Source organism: Cebus imitator, unplaced genomic scaffold (assembly GCF_001604975.1).
Source record: "Cebus imitator isolate Cc_AM_T3 unplaced genomic scaffold, Cebus_imitator-1.0 Scaffold19, whole genome shotgun sequence".
Taxonomy (NCBI): domain Eukaryota; kingdom Metazoa; phylum Chordata; class Mammalia; order Primates; family Cebidae; genus Cebus; species Cebus imitator.
In genome coordinates, this window is record NW_016107334.1 from 9916109 (window position 1) to 9926591 (window position 10483).

The 10483-nt window shown below is 54.2% G+C and overlaps 1 protein-coding gene across 1 annotated transcript in view; it reads right to left on the reverse strand.

The window, feature by feature from the left end:
- ADAMTS17 (ADAM metallopeptidase with thrombospondin type 1 motif 17) overlaps positions 1-9727 on the reverse strand; it is a 331102-nt gene extending 321375 nt beyond the window's left edge. The window contains exons 1-2 of the mRNA XM_017518719.2: positions 9575-9727; positions 8789-9159 (exon numbers count right to left, since the gene is read on the reverse strand). Coding sequence (XP_017374208.1) covers positions 8789-9159; positions 9575-9653 — 450 coding nt within the window. The 5' untranslated portion in view covers positions 9654-9727. The remainder of the gene's footprint in view (positions 1-8788; positions 9160-9574) is intronic.
- Positions 9728-10483: the final 756 nt, after the last annotated feature.

The following is a 10483-nucleotide window of genomic DNA, read 5'->3' on the forward strand; positions in this document are numbered from 1 at the left end:
AAAAAAAAAAAAAAAAAAAAAAAGCCATGACATACTAAACCATTGGTTCTCAAACCCTAACGTGCACCAAAATCACCTGGAGGTCCTGATGGAGCCCAAGAATGTGCATTTCTAAGAAGTTCCCACATTACACAGGGACCACATTTGGAGCACCCCCCCACCACCACCACACGCCGCGCTAACTCCTCAGGTCTCAAGTATAAAGCTCACTTAAGCCAAATGAGATAGCCCCCCTCTATGTTCTGAAAGGATGCACCAGTACCAAGATTCCTGGAAAGTAAATCAGATCAACTAATAATTTAGATGGCCTACAACCCTGAGTCCCCAAGACACACAGTGAGGCCATACTTACTGCTCTAAGCATACTTCAAGGTTTCCATTTCATTAGAACTTTTGCCAAGAACAACTCAAAGATTTTACTGCCCAAATAAAACTGTCTCAAAGTGGCACCGCATGACCTGCAGGAGAGCACAGCTTTCCTCCCTCTCCTTTGAAGTGAAAACCTGAGTTTGTTCCCTGGGAAACTTTGAGGAAACTGAAGGAATGGAAGAGGGTGGCCACAGTGGGATGTGCAGAGCTCCATCACAGCTGTGCATGAAGCAGCCTCAGCGCAGGCCACCTGAGAACTTTCTAAGTCAAGACAGAGTGGGGAGCGGATGGCACAGAGAGTGCGATGGAGCCCCACGTGGGAGGACCCCTTGCTTCCCAGGGGATGAGCTTCCCCCTAATGAGGGGCTGGCCTCATTTGGAAACATCCTGGCTGTGGGTCAAAGCTCCCTGGGGTCTAGCGCTTTCCAAGCCAGTTATTACTGGTTCAGTCTAGTGTTGGCATTCACAAACCCCCACATAAAAAGCAGTTAGCTGTTAGTTCTAACATGATTCAAGTTTTTAAAGACAGGGAGATCTCACCTTGGTGAGAAATCCTACACATACACGCTCATATATACATGCAAAGCCTCCCTAGCACCTTAGGGGAGGTTTTTCTTTACAGTTTCTCAGGGGCCCCAAGTGCTGGTTTCTACAAACTTCAGGAAGAAAACAGCAATGCTGGGGAAAGATGGATAAATGGACTAGTGGGTGCTCGACCTGGCACCACTTGCCCTCTCCGGCCCCATCTCGAGCAGGGATGTGGCCAGGACTAGCCCCAGGAGGGATGGGCTGTACAGGGCCCTCACCCTGGGAACCAGCATGAGGAAGGACCCTGCCTCCTCCTCCCGGCCTGTCTCACTACCCAGACTCCCTCAAGCGTCTGTAACACTACCATTGTCAGCACGTCACCAGTGGTCAAATGTCCTGTTGAGATGTACCATCTGTGAATTGCATAGTCTCACCCCAAAATACCCACCAGCCCTCCTCCTCTCTCCCTGACCTCCTCTCTTCCCTGAATAAAGCCCCCTTCCCTGCAGCCGCCTGCAAGCTTACATTCCAGCCCACTACCCCATGTGAAACATTTTCACCACCTAACAGTTTGTTCCATAGAGGCAAGATCAGAATTATTCCTTCTGTTTTTTGCCAATGTCTGCCACATAAGTTACTCAAAAAGAAAACAGAAAAGCGACGGAAAAAGCAGTTACCTACATGGACTGCCTGCAGCCTCCTTGCTCAGGGCTTCTCACCCCCAGCAACATATCAGTATTATTTAGGGAGCTTTGAAAACTCCTGATGCCTCAGCCCCTGCTCCAGGCCAAGTGAATCAGAATCTCTTGGGGTGAGGCCGGGCACCGATATTTTCTCAAAGGTGACCAGGAAAATTCAATGTGTAGCCAGGGTTGAGAGGTGCCATGCTAGCTTTTAACCAGCTACTGGAGACACTGGATTCCATGTCTAGAGCTCCTTGGTCTTGGAACCTGGGCCTTCTGACTATGGAGCTATGCCCACTGCCCTGGCTTCTAGACCACCACTGCCCCGTGGCCCCAAGAGCCGAGCAGGGCTTCTTGGATCTGTGTGACTCCTGCAGTCTCCATCTATGCGGAGAAGGGAGAAGAAGGGAAAGGCTTGTCAAAGGCCTCTTCTGTTCCACTGACGGGGAAGAAATACCAGCACTGAGCCTGTGCCTTGGATACAGGAGGCCTGCAACCATCCTCCAAAGAGACAATCTAGAAATAAATGCCTATGGCAGACACAATCAGCAGCCCTGAGGCCCCTTGGTTTTAGGGCTAGAATAAAGCCCCCAGTGAAATGGTGCTCTTAAAAGAGAAATCTCAAGTTTTACAGGATTTGGTATGCTGTACTAAAGTGTCGGTCAAATAAAATGGATCAGGTGATAACTTGTTATTTCAGCAGTTGTGAGTAGTTACCTTTCAACTCTCTTTGTTGTGGGTACTTGCTTTGAAGGGTCCTGTTAAGACAGAGTTATAAATCAGGTATTGTTCACTCCACACCACACCCCCAACAAAAAGGACTAGCTCTCACTGCAGTGTGGAAAGCGTGTGAAAGACATAGAGGTTTTTATCACCTAACGTTAGCACAAGTTCTCGGCATGGCTTAGAAAATGCAGTTAAGGTAACAGAGAAACTGTCGCATATGCTCCAAAGCATGCCTCTGTGGGAAGGGGCAAAGTCACATGATTCCACAAAGCCTGCAATGGAATTCCCTGTCTTCAGGAGTCTGCAGCTTCTCAGTTAATGGGAGTGGGTCTTGGGTCTCCTTCTCTAGGTCAAAATGGGTTGAGAGGATGGGGCCAACGGGGCAGTGAGTTTGCTTTCTAGGGACCAACCTGCTTCCAAGAAGAAAAGCCACCCTATGACTGCAGATCTTCCTGCCTGCCTCTGACTCTGCATGGGCCTGCACTTCTTCCAGTGGAAGGAGCCTCCCTTGCGGACACAGGTAAGCAGGGCTTCCCAACCTGCACCCCTTCTGAGGAACCACCCAGAGGTCCCCTTCTGCAGTCTTGCCATCGCCTCTGTGAACGTGGAGTCCCTGGGCACAGATGCCTGGTTTTCTTCCCAAAGCCGGCCTCCCATCGGTAGTGAGGAGTCCCTCACTTCAGCATCACCCCTTTCAGATCACCAGACAGTGTCGGCCAGCCACACAAAGGACTGCCAGCCTGCCCTTCAGAGTTCCTCTTGTGTGCTCTTCCTTCCTTTCTGTCCCAGGCTTGTGCCTGTCTGAGTCTTGAGCCTGGTCAGTTCCCTGCTGTAAGTGTTCCTCTTAAGTCCTCCCCATCTGCTATCCCCAGGGTTCCCCAGCTACCCATCCTCCACTGCCTCTCAGCCAGTGACCCTCAGAGTGCCCGCCCAGAACAGCAGCATCAGCATCCCCTGGGGAACTTGTGAGAAATGCAAGCTCCCAGCCTACCCCAGACCTCCTACATCAAAAACTCTGGGTGGGGCCCAGCAATCAGTTTAACGGGCCCTCCAGGAGACCCTAATGCCAGCTCAAGGTTGAAAACTGGGCTCAAGTCCAAATGCCTTCGGTGGGCACCCAGAGCCCTGCCCCATGTAATTCACATGCCTGCCAGTTCAGTTCCTTTACCCCCATCTCTTAAAACCACCACCCCCACCAACCCACTCATGGGTCCCTTATCTCAGGACAATGGGGCCTCCGTGCCTTTTCCGTCACTCCTCCTTCGTGGCATCTGAAGCCTATCCTCCTCCCTCCCCCAAGCCCCGCCGCAATCCAGGCTCCAGGGCACCTTCCTCCACGAGGCTGGGACCCTCTTCCCAGATAGGGCCTGCATTGTCTTTCTCTCTGAGCCTTGCTGGGTGCCTACCAGAGCACCCTGCACACGACAGGTGTGTGATAATGATCTGCTCATTCAGGGAAGAACGATGACTGATCAGCTGATGGATAACTGGAAAGGTCTGCGAACAGCCTGCGGGGGCAGGAGGGGGAGCCTCTTTTTAATGCCTTAATGTGCCAGGCTCTCACTAAATGATTTCACAGACTATCTCCTTCCATTCTACCAACAGTCTTGCAAGCCCATGTTATTTACCCCTGCATGGCTGTCTCAAGATACAGCCCCAAATGGCCATATAGTTTCATTTCCTAAGGAGCAAGAGTGTGACCATGTATCTGGGGACCTGTCCACAGAAGCATGCCCAGGGAAAAGTTAACCAATGACTCCACATGGTTCCCTCAGATGTACTGGCCGCAAACAATGTCTTCCCATGTCACACACACCCAGGATCAGGCCGCCCCTGTCACACATACCCAGGATCAGGCCGCCCCTGTCACACACACCCAGGATCAGGCCGTCCCTGTCACACACACCCAGGATCAGGCCGTCCCTGTCACACACACCCAGGATCAGGCCGCCACAGTACTTCAGAGTTCAGGAAGTAAGCTTCGAGAATGCAGTCAGTCAAAGACGACGGCTTCAGTTCACTGTCGCATCTTGTACCGCTTTTTCACGTTTCTTAATGTTGTCAACTAAACAAAAGTTCAAAGTGGGGACATCTAGTGTGTGTCCCAGACGATGCTCGTGGGCGGCTTGATGCGGCAGCAGTCAGTGCCTGGCACCCTAAGAGGAGTCAGCCCAGCCCTGGAGAGCTGCAGCTGGAGGAAGCCCTGGGCCATCAGGAGGAACCCAAGAGTAAGCAGGCTGGAGAGGACAAAGGGGAACGAAGACAAGCCATCGTGAGGCCACAGGAATGTCATTCCAGAGGTGGCAGCCAGATGCCTTCGAACTTTCTGAGCTCTTCCCTCCAATACTTCCGAGCCTCCAAACTTCAGGAAACTGTCTTTGCCCTTCTTTTTCTCCTGCCAAAATGCCACTTAGCATCCACTCCATCGTTCCTTTCTACAAACTTCTAAATATGTGCTTTGTATTCTCCAAATACATTTATGCTGCACAGGATCAATTAACAATACCAAGTCATCACTTACGACTACTAGACCTTCCTCAGATCTGTCTCAATATAATGATGTAGTATAATGCAGCCCCTTCCCAAGGGTCTCCACGCCAAGTAAATTTTGCCAAGACCAATTCCTACTCAGCTGTTCTCCATCGAGTGAGGCTGCCTTATAAAGCAGAGCGATTTTGTAAATCAATCAATCAATCAAAGAGGGCTTGACAACTCTTTTCTAAAGAGAGAGGTGGCGATATCCCAAACCTGCTTCTTCATCACAGGAATCATGCAAATGCAGGCTGCCCTCTTAAAAACAGGGTCCGCAACGCTTCTAACCTAAGCAGCCTACTCATCAGCTGGCTGAGCCCAGCCCCATCTATTCTTATCTGGACTATACTAGTTCCCCTATAAAAGAGAGGTGAGCATTCTCTAAGTCTCAAGTGGACTGGGACAGCCGTACAGAATTATCAATGTCCCATGTGCCACAAATGATCTGCTACCCACATGGACACAAGGTCTGCCGTCAGGCTGACGAGCCAGAGCGAGGGGTGGGTGGGGCCCCCAGGTTGACCCCAGTGACTCCAAATAAGAGTCTTACAGCATGTGGCTATGACAACAGAGAAACCATGATAGGAGGATCCCTGACCTTCTCACAGTCCTTCAAGGTAGGCTGGAAAGCAGTTATGACTTAGTCATCTGCAGCCCAGAGCGCCTTGGTGGTCCCCCCGTCTCACACTGCTCCTGGCAGGCCACAGCCTTGGCCGAGAAGGGGTGGACACATTCCAGTGGGTGGCCTTCCCAAGCTTTGTGAGTGTCATCCAAGGAAGGATGGCCGCTGCTCCGCAGACCACACCGGACAGCAAGGGCCTCCAGCCCTCCCCTCCTCTCATTCATTCTTCCTAAAACAAGTCCACTCACTTTGAACAAGCCACACAGATTCTTTTCAGAGCCTGAGGCTCATGCTGTCCTTGAAGTGCCCGCTCTGCTCTCCTCTCTACCTATGAAGTTCAGCCTGATTCCAATTCCACTGGCCTTCCATAATCCGGTCCTGGTCAGAGACAGCTGATCCAAACTTACATAAATTCATTAGGAGTGGAAAGGCCTTCCTCATACGCCTAGAGTTCATTGCTTTGAAATGATACACTCACAGAAACACTTCCAAAAAACCTACGCTCTGTTTAAAGACTCTTGGAAATGTAAATACAATGAAGAAGCATAAACAGAAGACAATTCATACTTAAGTCTCTGGTCTCTGAAGATCCAAAAAGCACAGCTGGCCCAGATAAGACACCGTGAAAGGAATGCCACAGGCCCATGCCTCTGCCTGCTGTCAAAAGGAGAAGCAGCAAAAATGGAACAGGTGTTTTACTCTCCATGGCCCCTAAACAGCTAGGGAATGATCTATTCTAATAATGCATCTCCTTTAAACAGATAGCAAACATCTCTGGAGACAAACAGCACAGATTCCACGCAACATGGAACAGAGCCTGTGTGTCCCCAGCTCAGGCACTCCACACTCTCTGCTGAGGCCTTTTGGAAATGTTAGGTACAGTAGGACTTACCAGCAATTGACATGATATTCAACATCCGGAATGAAGTTTTGTTGAACGCAGCCACAGCCATTTGCTTGTACATCCATGGCTGTAGCTGCTTTCACACTAAAAGGGCAGCTTTGAGCGGCCGCAAAAAAGGCTATGTGGCCCACAAAGCCTAAAATATTATCTGGTCCTTAAGTTTGCCGACTCTTGCTCCTCGTTTTTGGATACAAGGACACTTTGAAACACCCCCCATCCATGGCCACCAAAGATCATTTACTTTGACATCACTCCTTCCCACACCTTATAGCCGAGCCTGTCATGGAAAATACACACACCCCCCTCTTCATCTCCACTTCACAGAGCTTCACCACGGCCGAGAGAGACACACAGCATCCCCAGCCGCCTGAACTGAGAACCCAAGTCAAAGCTAGTCTGCGATGCAAACGTGGCTAGCCCAGATTCCTGCTGCTTTTTATCTACGCTTTCAGGACCACCTTGCAACCAAGGGGTTCACTTCCCAGTCACGCCATTGTCTCTTCCCTCCTGCCTTCAACATTTTCTGAGGGGGAAGTGTCCAATGTCCAGCTCACACGAACAGGATGAACGAGGTGGACTAAACAACAGAGTGTCTGCTAAAGCAGGAATTTAAAAGCCGAAGTCTTAGAGGTACACCCGCCACTGGCACACACTGAACTCAGCCTGTTGGCCAGGTTCCTTTATGTAAAGCACAGCACCCTCACATGGTGCTGAAGGGAAGGACAGTCTTGCTGAGAAGCTGGCTGAGATGCCATCTCTGAGGGCCCAGCCCTCACTCTGCGAGGATTTTAAATCAATGTTATCCAGATTTTCACCCTCGGCTCCTTTACAGATAGCTCCTTGCTGGAAACTTTACACCAAGAAGTATAAACTCTGACCTCTACAGAAACTCACTAAACCGCAGCAAATGGGATTCAGATGTTTCCATGTACAGTACAATGATGTGACCTAGACTTTAAACACTTTGGCAAAAACAGGAAAAATGATGTGGGCCTTCCAGTCCCTCCCAGAACATGATACAGCCTTGACCCAAGCCCTACAGTGATCTGAGCCTTTCTCACTCCCACTCCAGCCTCCCAGCCTGTGGTCAACATTCCCTCCTACCAGGCCCCCTCCAAGATCTGTATATCACTTTCCTTGTTTCACCAAAGCTGCCTATTTTTCCCAGCTGAGCAAAACCAGACCATACCCTAATCAGAACTCAGAACATTCCTGAAAGGAAAGCCAGGCTGATCTAGGAAACCGCCCAGTTACCCGCAGCACTGGGAAGAAAGGAGAGGTTTTACATAAGACCTTGCACCCCCAGGCCTTCTGGCTTCCTGGATTCTCCGGGTCTTGCCACAGACCCTGAGGGTAAGGGCTGAGGAATTCTAGCTAGTGGCACAAGAAAAGGTGGAGGGAGCAGTTTCCTGTGCCTGGGAAGGACAGACATAAACTAATATCAGAAACTGCCTCCCCAGAGGCCAGTCATGACAGAAGACAGAAAAAAACCCCTGCTGTTCATGCTCTGGGTCCATACCAAGCTTTGTTGGGGGCAGCCCATCTGCCGACCACGTGTGCTGCTTTCGGGGGCGCTGAGTGCTCCTACGGGCACCAGTGCAGCCACATGATCAAGTGTGTGCACAGGCAGGGCAAGTGCACACACGAACTCCCTTGCCCCCAGGAGCACCTGTCACAGGTGCCTCAAATGCCACAGGGTAGGGACTTGGGGACACGGAGAAGTTAATGCCACAATGAGGGAGCTTCTGGGGGCAGGAACAGGGCTTATTACCAATGTAAGCATCCCTCAGGCCAGGTTGGGGGTGAGCACCAGACAAATGCCTTCTAATAGTATAAGGAAACAAGGACAAAAACCCTTCCTCTCCTGTTTCTTACGTTTCAGTAAGAGTGGGGTTAGCCGTGGCCTGTGTGGGCACTTCTCCCAACTTCCTGTTCCAGGTACAGAAGGAACACTCAAAAGGGAGGGAGGTGAATGCGCACTCCCCCACCTCCATGTCCAAGAACAGAACATCTATATGCACGTAGGTACTCCCGTGACATACACGCTTACACAGCGGTGCAGATACCGTGTTCACTCCGCACTGGGGCCAAGGCGCCTGTGTTCAGGGCCCTGACAGTATCATCCCTGCTAGATCCGCGTTCCCTTTGGGCGGGCGGCGTAGACCCCACGCAGCCCCAGCTTCACGCGGGGTCCACGGGCTACAGAGGCGCTGGACTCGGAGGCTACCCCTTCCACCCTCTTTGCCTATAGAGGGTCCTGAAGGTAGGGGTGGGGGATGGGGAGAGGTGGAAAGGCAGGGGGTTCTCTCGGGTTCCCCTGGAGGCTGGACTTCCCGCAGAGGCGCCCCACCCCCACCCTCCACGGCGACCACCCTGCACCGCAACAGACCCGACGGGCTGACGCGGAGGGGGCGCGGGCAGTACCAGGCCGCCGGCGGCGCCGCAGGCGCTGAGCGAGACGAGGGAGCCAGGGTGGCCGAGCACACTGCCCGAGTAGAAGCACAGCTCCGCGGGGCGGCCGCGGCGCCCGGCCGCGCCCGCCTCCTCCACCTCGAAGCCTCGGGACAGGAAGCGCAGGTCGCGGCGCAGCTGCAGGTACAGGTCGCGCCCGAAGGCCGGCAGGTGCAGCAGCAGGGCGCGCTCTCCGGGCCGGGCGCGCGGGGCGGCGGGGGGCGTGCGGGGGCGCCGCCGCCGTCGGGGCCCGGGGGCTGCGGGCAGCGGCGGCAGGTGCACGTCGTCGGGGCGCACCCGCCGCGGGAGTACCACCTCCACGTCGGCCGCCGCGTCGCCGACAGCTGCGGGGAGAGAGGAGACGCGTCAGCTCCGCGGGGCCCGCCCTCCCGCCGGCCCTCCCGCCGGCCTCCCGCCGCGCCAGCGCGGGGACAGGGCGACCCGGGGCGGGCGCTGCCTTCCCTTCCCTCGCCCGGCACCTCCGCGCAGGACCGCGCCACCCGGGGAGGGTTCCCGGCGCAGCCGCCCGAGCACCTCCCGGGACGGCGCCGCGACTCGGCCAGCGGAGACCCGGCGGCGGCGGCGCGCCTACCACGGAACCACCCGAGTCCCGTCCTGCGGCCGCGGCCCGCGCCTCCTCCGCCCGTGCGCCGTCAGCGGTCCCGCCGCCGCCCCGGGGCCGCCAGGACTCCACGAGCGCGCAGAGGGGAGGCAGCCGCTGGACGCGGGGGGGGAAGGGGGCCGTGGGAGGGGCGCTACCTGTGCTCGGGTCCAGTCCCCAAACCAGCAGCAGCAGCACCGGCAGGACGAGCGGAGGCAGCAGGGCGCCGTCAAACATGGTACCGGGGACCGGCAGCCCCCCGGGCCGTGGCGGCGGAGCAGGAGCGCGCAAGGCGGCGGCGCCAGAGCGAAACCCTCCAGCCCTTGGAAAAAGTAATTAGCGCTGCGGACAAACCCAACGTGGTAAACCTCAAGCCCCGCCTTTCCCTCGGAAGGCGGGAGGTGATTGGGCCCTCTCTTTCTTCCGCCCCGCCTCCTCCTTCCCTACTGGTCAGGATGGGTGGAAACCGCAGTGCGTAGTTAGGTTGTAAGCACTTTCTTACACGTGGTTTCTGGGCAGTGCCGGGGACGCGGCACCAGGTGGCGCGCGGGAGCCGACCGGAGCCGTGCGACCCTGGAAGAGCCGGAGGCCGCGGGGCTGGTCTTCAGAGCTTGTACTCATTTTGAAAATCCTTTCTCAGCCTGCTGCCCAGTTTCCCGGGAAGACAGGCCTGAAATCGCCCAGGCCAAGCATTTTGGCCAATCCCAAAATGCATATACTATTTACTTCTAAGGTCAGGTTTTAGTTGTTTGTGACTGGAAAGACTCCCAGTCCACTCTCCTGCACACCTGAGCTTGCACCTGATGGCTATATCCGCGGCGTTTATCCAAACCCCTCACACCTGCTGTCGTCTTCAATCCCACAGGAGCCAAGGCAGCAGGCATGCTCACGCCCCCTTACAGATTGAAAAACTGAGGAAGAGAGAGCTTAAGGAAAAATCGCTTGAGGTACCCAGAGAGTTCCTGTTGCAGCGAAGGCTAAAATTTGTGGTCCTGATTTCTGACTTGGTGCTTCTGACTAACAGCAGGATTCCCCCGCCCCGAGGGAGGCAGGACTCAGTATTACAG